Source organism: Quercus robur, chromosome 11 (assembly GCF_932294415.1).
Source record: "Quercus robur chromosome 11, dhQueRobu3.1, whole genome shotgun sequence".
Classification (NCBI taxonomy): Eukaryota; Viridiplantae; Streptophyta; class Magnoliopsida; order Fagales; family Fagaceae; genus Quercus; species Quercus robur.
Genome location: NC_065544.1, coordinates 36,087,036 through 36,100,728, shown reverse-complemented (window position 1 = coordinate 36,100,728; position 13,693 = coordinate 36,087,036). Strand labels below are relative to the sequence as shown.

The 13,693-nt window shown below is 32.4% G+C and overlaps 1 protein-coding gene across 1 annotated transcript; it reads right to left on the bottom strand.

Annotated features, from left to right (window-relative positions):
- Positions 1–11,936: 11,936 nt before the first annotated feature.
- LOC126706820 (uncharacterized) lies at positions 11,937–12,773 on the bottom strand. The gene has a single exon (XM_050406372.1). It carries the CDS (start codon positions 12,721–12,723, stop codon positions 12,040–12,042), a length of 684 nt encoding a protein of 227 aa, XP_050262329.1. The 5' UTR covers positions 12,724–12,773; the 3' UTR covers positions 11,937–12,039.
- Positions 12,774–13,693: the final 920 nt, after the last annotated feature.

Here is a 13,693-nt window from a genome sequence, read left to right as displayed (position 1 = left end):
AAGATTGGTCTAAGAAACAAGTGAAGAAAAGCCATTCATTAAGCCTCAACAGATAGCATGACAGATGCCTGCTATCGAGACTTAATGTAAAGCTTGATAGATAGCTCAATAACAGTTCGATCTATTGAGACTTACAATTTTCAGTTTTACAGGCCTGAAATTCGGCCTAGTCTTTTGTATTTATTTAGGGTTTCTTTTTTCACAACCCTAGACATATATAAAGTGTACTTTAAGAGTCGTCACACATGGATAAAGAGATTAAGAGATTTATTTTATTTGTGAGAAGCTACTGTGTTTGTACACTATAGGATTTTGTAACCAAGTACTTCCTTATCTTCATAGTTGATGAAGTGAAGAACTTTGCAACCAACAACATCTGTTCAAGTTGCTAAAGTTGTCACGAACTGAGATTCGTGCAAAGGGTTAGTTATAGATTAGAGATTTGTGCATCAAAGGGAAGAAGGCTACTACAAGATCAAGTCCAATTGGATATTGGAGTGAAGGTTCAACTGTAGGTTGGTATTTCGGGATAGCTAGGGTAGTTGGAAAGATCATTATACTTGTAACTGTTTGATTGTTGATTAGTGGATTCTTAGGAGTGGTGAACTTAAAATCACCTGGCAGTTTTTGCCTTGCGAAAGGTTCATGGTCTATCCATGGCTACCCTTTGTTCTTTGACTGATTGTGCTAGAGAAAAGAGAGCATGGCTGGCTTTAGCCATATAGCTTTATGTATTGTTAGCATAGCTTTATGTCACATTAGTAATCTTGAAAATTTTGTTGCCAAGGAAGGGTGTAAGCTCAGCTAGACACGTGTCCCCTTTTGATCCGATTTCATAAGTTGAAAGTGATGGTAATGGGTCTCAGCTGTCAACTTAGTTGTGCTGAAACTTGACTTGTGGCTAGTCTAACCATTTTAATTACTCAAGTGAGCTTTGGTTGCTGAGATTAGCACATGGGCTGGGCTGTCTCGGCTGGGCCTTGTTATTGAGCTTCTTTAGGCTTGTTCATCCCTACAAAATGAATAGTTTTGCCATGGGTTTGTAATATACATGGGTTTTTGTAGTTAGGGTTTCTTATGGAAAAAATAAGCGTAGTTCCCATAAATTTTGTAAGAGAAATAGTTTTGAAATATGAGTAATAATGTCATAAGTAATTTATGTTTCTCATGAGTTAGGGAATTTAGTATATCAAAATATGTTTTTGCCAAAGAATAGTTTTGAGCTTCGAGCATAATATAATTCTTTTTTCAAATAATATTTGGGCTTTGGTAGAATAATTATTTGCCCAATAGTTTTGGGTTTTTTTGATAGAAGATGCCAAAATAAAGTTGCCAAAATAGTATTGGGCTTTTTGTAAAAGTTGCCAAAATAATATTAGACTTTTTGTAAAAGTTGCTGAAATAATATTGAGTTTTTTGTAGGAGTTGTCAAAATAGTATTGGGCTTTTTGTAAATAGTTGTCAAAATAGTATTTGAGCTTTTTGTAAATAATTGCCAAAATAATACTGAGCTTTTGTAAATAGTTGCCAAAATAGTATATGGGTTATTTATTTATTTATTTATTTATTTATTTTTTATTTTTATAAATGGTTGTCAAAATAGTATTTGAGCTTTTTGTAAATAGTTGTCAGAATAATATTTGGGCTATTTGTAAATAGTTTGGGACTTTGTAAAAATATTCCGTGTAGCAACGAGTTTTGAAAGAGTGTTGTGTAGCAACAGACTTTAGGTTGCCATGTAATAACGTGCTTTAGTAAGATTGTATGGACCTTTTGAGGTTATGCCCACAAGATAAATAAGTTTGGGCTTTTGTAAAGATAGTATATTTTGTGGCCCAATTTTGATAATGGTATGAGAAGTATTTGTGTGGGCCTAAAGTAATTTATAGGGCTTGTATGGAAAATATTTGTGAGGGCCCAAGATAATTTATGGGACTTGTATGGGAAACATTTGGGAGAGCCCAAATTAGGTAATATATGGAAATATTGAGTAAAATTTGAGAAATATTTGTGAGGGCCCAAAATAATTTATGTGGCTTGTATAGGTATTTTGTTGAGTGGGCTAATGAAATTAGGGTCTGAAAATTTGTACCTCAACAACTTTTTCTAAAAAAATTTATTTCCTAGCTACAGTAAGATGGTACATATACAACCCCACTATAGCTGATTGCAAACTTCATTTAAAATATTTTATTTCTCTTCGAACCCAGATCTTTCCTTCCCTGACTCTCTTCTCTCATTACTCAACCTCTCTCTCTCTTTCTTCCTTTTTTCCCACTCTCTATTTTGTTCTTACTCCTTTCTTTATCTCGATCCATCTCTCTCAGATCGGCATGGATAGGTCGTGGGTTTGATGTTGGAGTAGTGGATCATGGGTTTGATGTTTGATTTTAGGGTAGTGGGTCATGGGTGGGTGACAAAAACATCTGGGTTTTGCTTGCCGTGTGTCATGGGTGAGATGTGCTCACCGTGGGTGGTGGGCTTTGCTCACTGTGGGTCTAGGTTTTGCCGTTGTGGGCATGGGTTTGTTGAATTGATATTTGAGGCTTGGGTTTGAATGGGTTGTGGGTTGTGGGTCTTGGGTTTGATGGTCAGTGGTTGTTGGGTGTTTGGGTGGCTTTAGATGTTGGTGTGGCGGGGTTTGGGTGCTGTTTTAGTGGTTGTTTGGGTGGTTTTGATTGGTGGATGTTTGGGGCAGTGGATCTTTAGGTGTTGGTTTGGATCGGTGTTTGGCCAGATTGATGGGGGTGGCAACGGTTTGGAATTTTGGTGGGGGTTTGGGTGGCCTTGGGTTGTGGCAGTGGGTTTCAATTTTGGGTCGGTGGGCTGGGATTTGGGTGTGGGTGGTTGGTTGGTTCAATTTTGGTCATTGGTTGGTGGTGTTAGAGCCTGAGCTTTGGTGATAGGTGGTTGTTGGCAATGGTTGGTTTGCTAGATGTGGTGGTTGCTGCTAGGTTTGCTTGAGAGAGAGAGACAGAGGAACAAAGGAAAGTGACTGTATGTGTTTGATGGGGGAAGAGAGAGAATTGAATTGTTTATATTATTTAATGTTGTAGTTTATATTATTTTAATAAATTGTATATAAAATAGAAACTAGGATGTTAAGTGAGTTGTAAAATGAGATGGTAAAATAGATAAAGTAGGTTTTTAACTTTTTTGACCTCTCGCATACTAGTGCTGACTGTGCTATTAGTACTTTTTTTTTTTTTTTTCTTTTAAAGATACAATAGGTCCTTTATTATTTGATTTGTATTTTATTTTTATATGTTTCCATAAGTTATCCATCCAATCTAAATATGTGTAAAGGTTACTATAATGAAATTATGAATTTAAAATAATTACTTTGTATTAATATTAATTTATTGACTTATGTGGTAAATAATATTTTACTCGTTTAATGTATAAAGTGATTATATGTACAATAGAACATGTACGAGCCCCTTCCAACTCAATCGTGTATTATGAAATAATCAAATTGTAATAATTATATATTTATAATTTAATTATAATTTGATCCAGAAGGCCTTTTGGTTCGAATTGGGGTTGGAAACCAAATCTCCTCAGGACGATAGATTGGGTGATTCAGGTGATAAATTAGATAGTTGTTAGGATTTTGAAACATTTACACAAAATTAGGATCTATTATTCTATACTTTAAATTTTATTTTAGTTAAATTATAATTTTTTATTATAAATAATGTTTCATTTATTCATAAACATTTTCTGCTATAAATCGTGTCAAGGGTACTTGAATAAAAACATTTAATTAGTAATTTTGAATCTCAAAAAGGAAGAAAAATAGATTTTCAAGTTTAAAACAATTACATCAAAAGTTAAATAAATAAAATTTAATTAATATTTAAATATAAAAAAGTCTGACTTAAAGTTTTAACTATATGCTCCAAAATTCATTAAACAACTGGAAACAACGTTACAAGTACTTCGAGGCTATTATTATGCAAGGGAATTCTGGGTGGCAATGTCAAGTACCCTCCGGCTGGACTTCTTCCAACTCTCACTGCGGTTGTAATTAAGAATTCATTTAATCAAATAATCCCCATTTCGAACAAAAAATAAAAAAATAAAAAAAAATAAAAAAGAAAAGAAAAGAAAAATCAATGCCGAATTTATCTAACTAATTAAAGAAAATTCTCCTTTACTAAAGAGTAAAGAAGCGGTAAATGAAGCATCATAGAGCTATACTCACAAGGAAAAAATGCCCATACACTCCCAAACTTTCAACTACTGGACAAAACACCCCTTGAACTATTATATTGGTAAATTACTCCTTAAACTATACATTTTTGTCAAATCAATACTTCAGTTAGTCTAACTTTAAAACACTAACAAAATAAGGAAGGATGTGAGATGCACGTGTTCCCACTTAAAAAGCAAATTCAATCATCTGTATTGCTTAATAATAATATTGCTACTAAAAATAAAGAAACAATGAAAACCCACTTCACAGAATCCATGCCAGACCCTTAAGAAATATTGTGAAAATAAAGTAAAAATCAAAATGACATGCAGTGTAGTGGACGCTATTTCGCATAGCAATATTGCAAACATATCGTGCACACAAGATCTTTGATGAAAACCCAGTATACAACTAGCAAGAAGAGAACTCCGTATCAAACCACCAAGTTTGAAATCAACCAAATCCCAACAAAAAAAGAGAGAGATCAAACCAACAAATAGGGGAAAAATAACAAATTTCCATTGAAACGAAAATAAACGTACTGAAAAATGTCTCCCTCTCTTGCAAGTCGTGGGTGATTGGAAAAACAACGGCAGTAACCATGGTAGCTGTCGACGGTGAGGCGGTCGGTAACCGTGGTTCTTTTGGTTTGATTGTGTCTCTCTTTCTCAATTATGCTATAGGTTTCTCTCTCCTCTCAACCAATTCAGTAAGTGGTAATATGTTATTTTAAAGTTCAAGTGGGATACACATGCGTATTTTGTTTGTGTTTTTAATAGAGAGTAACTGGTGTGTTGATTTGCCAGTTATGTATAGTTTAAGGAGTAAATTGATCAATATAATAGTTCAAGGGGTGTTTTGGCCAGTTGGTGAAAGTTTAAGGGTATCTGGGCATTTGTTGAGTTTTTAAAATTCTAATTATTCAACGTTAAATGAATGATATGGATAGATGTCTTCACATCAATATTTTAAATAGTGACTAAAAAATATTAGTCAATTAATGTTTGTTTAAATGTTGATTATGTGATAAAATCAACCATCTATTTAACCATAAATGGTTTGGATGTTAAAGAACATCATAGTGAAATTACCATAGAAAGTTAAAAGTTTATTTGTTATTTTTAAAAAAAAATAATAATTCGATAGGTTTTTTTTTTTTTTTTTTTTTTTTTTTTTGAGATAACTCAATACTTAGAGTATTTGAATCTTTGATGTTTTTGGTAGAAACATTAGGAATTGTCAATTGAGCTAAAGGTTTTTGGTAGATAATTTAATAGTTACAACAATAGGAGAAGATATTTTAAGTTATTTTTTTCCAATCTACTATATAGCGATTGAAGAAACTATTTATATGTAGTTTTAGTTACAAACTTTTTTAATGAATTTAAATAATACACATGGTTAGTCTTATAAATTTTCACATAATAGGATGAAGGAGATATAGCTATAAACCAATTTGGAGCTAAATTTTGTCCATATAAAGGAAAGAGTATTTGAATTGTAATTTTGTAAGTACATCGATCTAGAAATTCACTACCATTTTGCCTTACACCAAGATGTAATCTTCTTCTTCCTCTCATTTTTTTTTTTTTTTTTGTGTGTAAAATTTGAAATTTGAACTTATTAGTGTTCAATATAATAAAAAATTTAAGTTAACAAAAAACATTTTGTTATCCATTAAAAAAAAAGAAAAACTAATTAGCTGAAAATTGGTTGGAGTAGAGGAGAGTAGGGTAGAATTGGTCAAAAATCGTAGCAATTTTTGGCCAACTCTACCTTACTCTTCCTCCCTCTCTTTCCATCCAAAGGTCATTAAAGAGTGTTGGAGTGGATAAATTATTTTCTTTGCTTAGGGTACCGGATTAAAATTCAATATTAATGCATGTATGAACATTTGAAAGTGCTCTCTTGACTTATATTTGTGGAAAAAATAAAAGGTGGTAGGGCCTGTGTTTGTGGTTGTAATTGTTGAATCACCCTTGTTAGTGGCATTGTTGAAAACTTGGCACAATTGAAGAAAAACATAGATTGAGCATTGTTTTCAGACAGCAGAAAAAAATGTCAATCACAAATAGTCAAAGACTTAAAGATAGATTCAACAAGTATATATAGTTGGGGGCGTACTTAGGAATTTATACTTGAGGGCCGGTTTGTTGTAATTTTTTTAGAATCTCCACAACAAAAATTGTAGTATTAATCCAATAATCATAATTCAAAAATTTATTGAAATACAGAATTATCAACTTTGATATATCATCACGTTCTCAACAATTATTTAGTCCACTATAGATATATACAAAAAAATTTCACTATTATTTTAAAAACTATCAACCCATTGTTATTTGTAATATTGAAAATTTCCTATATTTTAATTTTTTAAATAAATTATTTAGCACCTAATTTCAAACCAAAAAAAAAAAAAAAAATCAACTTAAAAAAATTGTGACATAGAGAGATAAAATATATTATAATATAGCAAGCAATATAAAAATTGAAGAACAAAATCTTGATAAACAAAACATATTCATTAAACTAATTAGAAATGCAAAAACTCATATGGTAAGATTCATATCATAATAAAATGAAATAAAAAAAAAAAACAAAAAAACCGTATGACCATTATCATATGTATAACAAAACTTAAATCTAAATGCCCATATGCTTGAGTTTATTTGGTTGTGTTGAGAAGTGAGTTAACGTATTGACTTGAGAGAGGGCAGTGTAAGCTGGCAGCAATAGGGAGAAGTACTAAAGGTAGCTTCTTGAGATTGAGAAAAATTGGGGGAAAAAAAATGTAAGCTTTTGTTTGAAGAAGTGATTAAATGATACTCTTTAGAAACGGTTGTTATTATCCATTGGTTACGCAAAGAATCATTTGGACAACTGGGGGGCTAGCTAGTATATTTATTGGACAACTGAGGATTTGTAGACTTTGTGTCATATATTTATTGGACTATTTTGAGATCTTAAGAATAATTGGGAGGGGGGTCATATTTTTTGAGGGGGCATTACCTATTACTTCCTTGTTGGACCAGACCTATAGCCTAAAATTACCATAACAGTAAAAGAAAATTAAAATTTTGGAGGGCCAAGGTAGCTCCGACCCTGTATATAGTCATTAGTTAGGCCGCCCATATGAAACTTATTGATTTCTTGAAGTGACAAAAAGTCTCTTTGATTATGAATAATTCATTTTAAGAGGGAAGATACCGTATTTGATTAAGTCAAGCAGCTATATCTTACCGAGCAATGATTAATGAAATTGACTTTTAACTAAGTCATGGTTACAGACATGCTAGCTGCAAGTTCAACGTTTGCGAACAATATCTGATAATATTATATAAAGGATAAAAAATGTTCCATAGACAATATTATATATCATGGTTGCTTGAAGTATTTGAGGGCCTTAAGCGTAAACTGAATTAAAGAATTTTATATTTTTAAATATATATTTAAAAAAAATTTAAATTTTATTTAAACTCTATTTTCTTATGTGCGTTATATGCAAAGTTACTAATTAATCACGTAAGTTTTTTTTTTTTTTTTTTAATTAAAAAAAATTTACAAAACTTTTCACACTTATAGATAGGACATATTGATAATGGTAAGTAAAAATGAGATATTAGTAGTAAACTTAGATGAGAATTAGTAAGAGTTTTTTAACTTAATTGTTGTGAAAAATATTGTGAAATTTTTTGTATACTACTTTTTTTTTTGAGAAGTGCTACATTCACAATATTTTTATAACAAATCATTAGTGTTAAGTTGTTACTGGTTTTAATTTGAACCTACCACTGAAATTATTTTTTATTCCACCAATAACAGTTAATAACAATTTATCACTGAGGATTTATTGTGAAAAATGTAGTGGACTTAGCATTTTTTTTTCTCTCTCTCTTTCTCTAATTTGATAAAAAAAATATAATTTTATTTATGCGCTGGCATTAATTGTACATCATTTTTAAAAGGTGTAAATACACTTTTAGTCCCTACATTTTGACGTTTTTCCATTTTAGTCCCTACATTTTATTTTTTCCACTTTTAGTCCCTAAAACCAATTTACGCTTTCCGTTTTAGTCCTTGAAACACTGTTCTGTCACCAAATTAACGGAAAGACTGACGGATTAATAAAATATTATTAAAAAAATTATTTAACATTTTTTATATGCCAAAATTAAAAAAAAAAAATTACTCAATTTTAATTTAGAACAAAAAACAAAAAAAAAATTTATTTTCTTTCAAACAAAAATTTTACTTTTTTTTTAATTAAAATGATTTTTTTTTTTATTCCAATCTTCTTCTTTTTTTGTTCAGAAGAACATTCAACTTTTAAACCCTTTTCTCTCTCTATTCTCAAACTCTCTTTCTCCTCACCCCAATCTAATTCAAACTCTGACTGACCCAAACTCTCTCTTATCTCTTTCAAGACTCAGTGATGAGGTCGCCGCCGTCGAACTTGTTCAAGACTCAATGATGAGGTCACCATTACCAAAGAAGAAAGAAACCCCAGAAGGTCTGCGTTGCCGTCGCCGTTTCCGTTGCCATCGACCCATCGAACCCATCAAGAAGGTCCGTTGATTAGGTGTATGAAACCCTAGAAAGAAAACCCATAGTTTATTTCTGTGTAATTATGGCTCCGTTGTACAAAACCCAGTCACCGATTCAGTATTGGAGCCCGATATTGACCAGCGGCGAGCAGATCAAGAGGCTGATCTTCGAGATTTTGATCATGGAGGCCGTGGGGTCTTGATGGCGTGAAAACAATGGGAAAAATTTGGAGGCTTGCATGTGGGTGTTGTGAACATGGATCGATGGTTGGGTCTGCTGATGATTTTGGCTTGGGTTGTGATTTGGGTTTCGTTTGTGTTTAATCTCTATTTGTGATCTGGGTCTGTGTTTGTGTTTGGTTTCTGTTTCTTTTCTTTTTTTTGTTTGTGTTGTTGTGATCTAGGTTTGAGTTTTTGGTTGTTGGATTTGTGTTCTTGGTTGTTGGGTTTGATTTGGGAAGAACACGAAGAACTTGGATTTGTGTTCTCGGTTGCTGGGTTTGATCTGGGAAGAACACGAAGAACTTTGGGTCTGTGTTTGTGTTTGGTCTCTGTTTCTTTTCTTTTTTTTCGTTTGTGTTGTTGTGATCTAGGTTTGAGTTTTTTGTTGCTAGATTTGTGTTCTTGGTTGTTGGGTTTGATCTGGGTTTAAGTAATAATGTTCTTTTGCTAGGTTGCTATTCTTTTGCTTTGCTAGGTTGTTATTCTTTTGCTTAGGTTTGATTCGGTGGTGATCTTTTGGAAAAAAAAAAAAAGAAGAAGATTGGAATTAAAAAAATTCATTTTAATTAAAAGAAAGTAAAATTTTTGTTTGAAAGAATTTTTTTTTTTTTTTTTTGTTTTTTGTTCTAAATTAAAATTGAGTAACTAATTTTTTTTTTAATTTTGGCATATAAAAAATGTTAAATAATTTTTTTAATAATATTTTATTAATCTGTCAGTCTTTTCGTTAATTTGGTGACAGAACAGTGTTTCAAGGACTAAAACGGAAAGCGTAAATGGGTTTTAGGGACTAAAAGTGGAAAAAATAAAATGTAGGGACTAAAATGAAAAAACGTTAAAATGTAGGGACTAAAAGTGCATTTACGCCTTTTTAAAACCGAAATCATATATTGAAGACAAGATTTTAGTTCAAAAAATCTACCATTTATTTATCTATGGAAGGCAGAACAAGAATCCAAACACATATATCTAGCATGTTATTACAGTACTCTCAAATATCAATGGGTTAGTGGTCCAGATTAAAAAAAAAAAAAAAAATCATAGGAAATTCACAACTATGAGTAATTAAAATTGGTCAAATTAATGGATGTTTTTAGAGTATTTGTTATGAAGCAATTTTAGAAAAGTTTTAATACCAATTTTATGAAAAATATAAAAGATTTGGCAAAAAAATTAGTTTTTTTTTCCCCTTTCTTATAAAAAGTTTTCAAAAGTATTTCCTAAACGAATGCCTTTATGACATCCATTAACAAAATCCAATTAGGAATATTGTGATTTATCAAAAAAGAAGGGTTTGGTTAACGGTTTGTTAATGGACAATTTTAAGAAAGTGATACTACTTTATGAGAATTATAAAAAGTTGAAGAAGAAAAAAATCAATTACTTTTTCTTTTCCCATTAAAATTTTCTAAAAATATTTCCTAAATTAAAACTCTTACGACTACCATTAACTTGTTCAAAATAAAAATACTTTGAACTAGAATCGTTGAAATTTCCCACATACATTAATTTTCTAGTGAAATAAAAATTTACTATAAATGTGATGGTTCAGTCCCCGTGGCCTAAGACCTTGAGTTTTAAGTAGATGATCTAGTTTTGATGTTTTAGCCATGAAGTATAGTTGTAAGATATATTTAGAGTTGCGGAATAAAATAAAAATACCTCCTGCCATAGTTATTTAAGTCTTTGAATAAAAGAAGACTCACTATATGATAATAGTGTATATAAAAGGGTCTTCTAGCCTATGACCTTTACCTTACATATTTCCTTTTGATGGAGACAAGCTATAAATATAGGCTAGACTAGAGACCATTTTAAATTAAGATTTGTTCCATAACCTCCTTCCATCAAGGAGTTTAAAACTTGTAATTTCCCTCTGACTCTCAACCAGCCCCCATGTACTCAACTGAACCCAAGGCCATGCCGCCTTCCCCAAGGGTCTCACCTTGGGGAACTATGAGAGTTTGGTTTGCTTTTGTTTCATGTTTATAAAAGCGGTCTGATTAAACAAGGGATCAAACTGCTCCTGGTGTTCAAACTAGTCATTAATGGTCGGCTTTCCAGAATACTAATAATGTACCCTTGCGCATACAGTTGCCCAACAACTTTCTTCCTCCGACTTCTTTAGCCACTTCCGCATCTGTTGTATTCGAGAGGGCTGGCTTTGTGGTAGAGCATTTGGCAATGTCGATAGCCTGGTGAAGGCTGGCTATCTGGGTACAGGTTAAGGCAGGGTCTGTTAGGCTTGCTTCTCATGAGATTAGGTAAGGGAATCATTGAGTGGAGTTACGGTAGTTCAATTTATAAAGGAAGGACAATCAATCGCACTTGGCGCAGAACCACCATTAGGTGGTTCTTTACTCCGTTAAGGCTTGCTTCTTATTTTTCTTTCACCATGCATCTTCTTTTATACCAATTAAGAGTTATTTAGAAATTGTTATTCACCATAACGTCTTTCACAAATAAAATCATTAAGACATGAGTTTTCATTTATTATTTAAATATGTGAGCCACATAAAGTTTTCTTAAAATCTTACATAAGTATCTGGATTTCTGGATCTAGCCATTCACAAAGGACGGGTGGATTCCACTTTTATAATTAACCTTTCATATGGTATGCTATATGAATAAAATTTGAATACTTGATTAAACTTAGAAACTAGTTGTAAAAAGATTAACTACCGTCCAGATTGAATACACTTTCAAGTTGCATTGGGTTTTTTATCTTTATTTTTAAAGTTGAATGAAGAAGGTTTTTGATGAAAGAGATGGAAATAGTTCTCTCACAATTACGCAAAAGAACCGACCCAGCTAGCATATGTACTTGGTACGTTAATTTCAAACCGATAAAGAGACCAATTTTTTTTTTTTTTTTTTTTTTCAAACTGATAAAGCTAAAAACAGCCAACAAATAAGAAATATATATATATATATATATATATATAAATCCGTAGTACATGAAGGCAATATAAGTAATAATCCAAGCACATTTATTTATCTCATGAAGTACGTAATTGAACGGTACAACGTACATTTTATTCATACATATAAATTAGCTCTTAATCAGCACCCTTATTTTGCATACTTGGCTTTGTAGTCTTTCCAAAGCTGATCTACATTCTTCCCCAGTAGTTCAACAAAAAAATTAGCACTATAACCATTCCTCAATTTCTTATTCAATTCAGCCACGAACCCATTTCTAAGACTATTGCAATAGTCCAAAAATAGAGCCGTAACGTCATAGCCTTGATCCCATCTATCACCTTGCCCAGGCTTCACCCAGTGGCTAGGCGCATATCCTGCCTTCAACCTCACATAATCAGCAATTCCTTCAATCAATCCTCCTGGAGTACTTTGTCCATTACCATTCCACTGCCATATGTGTGTACTTTCATGGTATAACACACCAGTGATTTCCGTTTTCACATTGCCAGAATAGCCATTGATGTACCTTGCACTAACATGGATCTGGTTGTTGCTAGCATAAGCAACTCCATCCATGTCATCGATAAACAAGCTCACTTTTGCCACGTTCTTTCTGTCCGCGTCACTGTTTTGCTGGAACAGCCTCCATATGAAATCTGTGGCAGAAATCAAAGTTTGCTTACTGTATTTAGACCCAATTTCATTGTTGAATCGAACTCCACCAGGAGTGTTCCCAGCATTGTTGGTGACAACATATTCAACTGCATGGATTCCATGCATGGCTACAACTACGGTTACTAGGAAAGAGAGGAAAAGCATGTGGGGAGCCATAGTTGTCTTGTAATTTTTTTCTCTAATAGTTGGTTTTGCACAAGAAATGAGGTTGGCTCTACGATTTATATAGGGAAACTATGGACCGGTGCTAGGGCATTTAGTCAGATAGAGGATAGTACACGGCGTGGTTTTTATAATTAATGGATGACAACATTGACTTTGATTTGGACCAGGCCTACCCAGGGACCGCGCCATAGATAATTGAGGGTAGTCACATGGAGCTAGTATATGGTGTATCCGGCATATATGCCGGATCACTTACACAATGGTGGGTCCCACAGTTTGTGGGGTCCGCCTATGTGTGAGAAACTGGCATATATGCCAAGTACAAGATATAATTTTCGGGTCACAGGACCACCCTCAAACTTGAAAAATAAATAAATTTTATACATAAAAAATAAAAAAATAAAAAATTCTAAATTAATATGGATTGTTGACCACTCAAAAAAAAACTTGAACATCCTAGATAAAAATTTGTCCATTAAAAATATAGTTTGACTTCTCCAAAATTTTGGTCCATTGAAAATTGAACAAAAAAATTTTGAGAAGTATTATGTTTACAACATGTTCTCAACACTTTCATAACAAATCTTATGTGGCAAATTGTTACCGGTAGAAAAAAAAATTTAATGATATGTAAATTAAAATTAGTAACAATTGCTAACTAAGATTTAATGATATGCCAGGTCACTTACACACTGGTGGGTCCCACAGTGTGTGGGGCCCACCTGTGTGTGAGAAACCCGGCATATATGCTGAGTACAAGATATAATTTTCAGGTCACAGGACCATCCTCAAACTTGAAAAATAAATAAATTTTACAAATAATTAAAAAAATTCTAAATTAATATGGATTGTTGACCACCCTAAAAAAAATCAACCACCCTAAAAAAAACTTGAACATCCTAAATAAAAATTTGTCCATTAAAAATATAATTTACTTCTCCAAAATTTTGGTCCATTGAAA

Coding starts and splice junctions, on each gene's coding strand:
- LOC126706820 (XM_050406372.1), bottom strand. CDS start 12,723: ATGGCTCCCCACATGCTTTTCCTCTCTTTCCTAGTAACCGTAGTTGTA.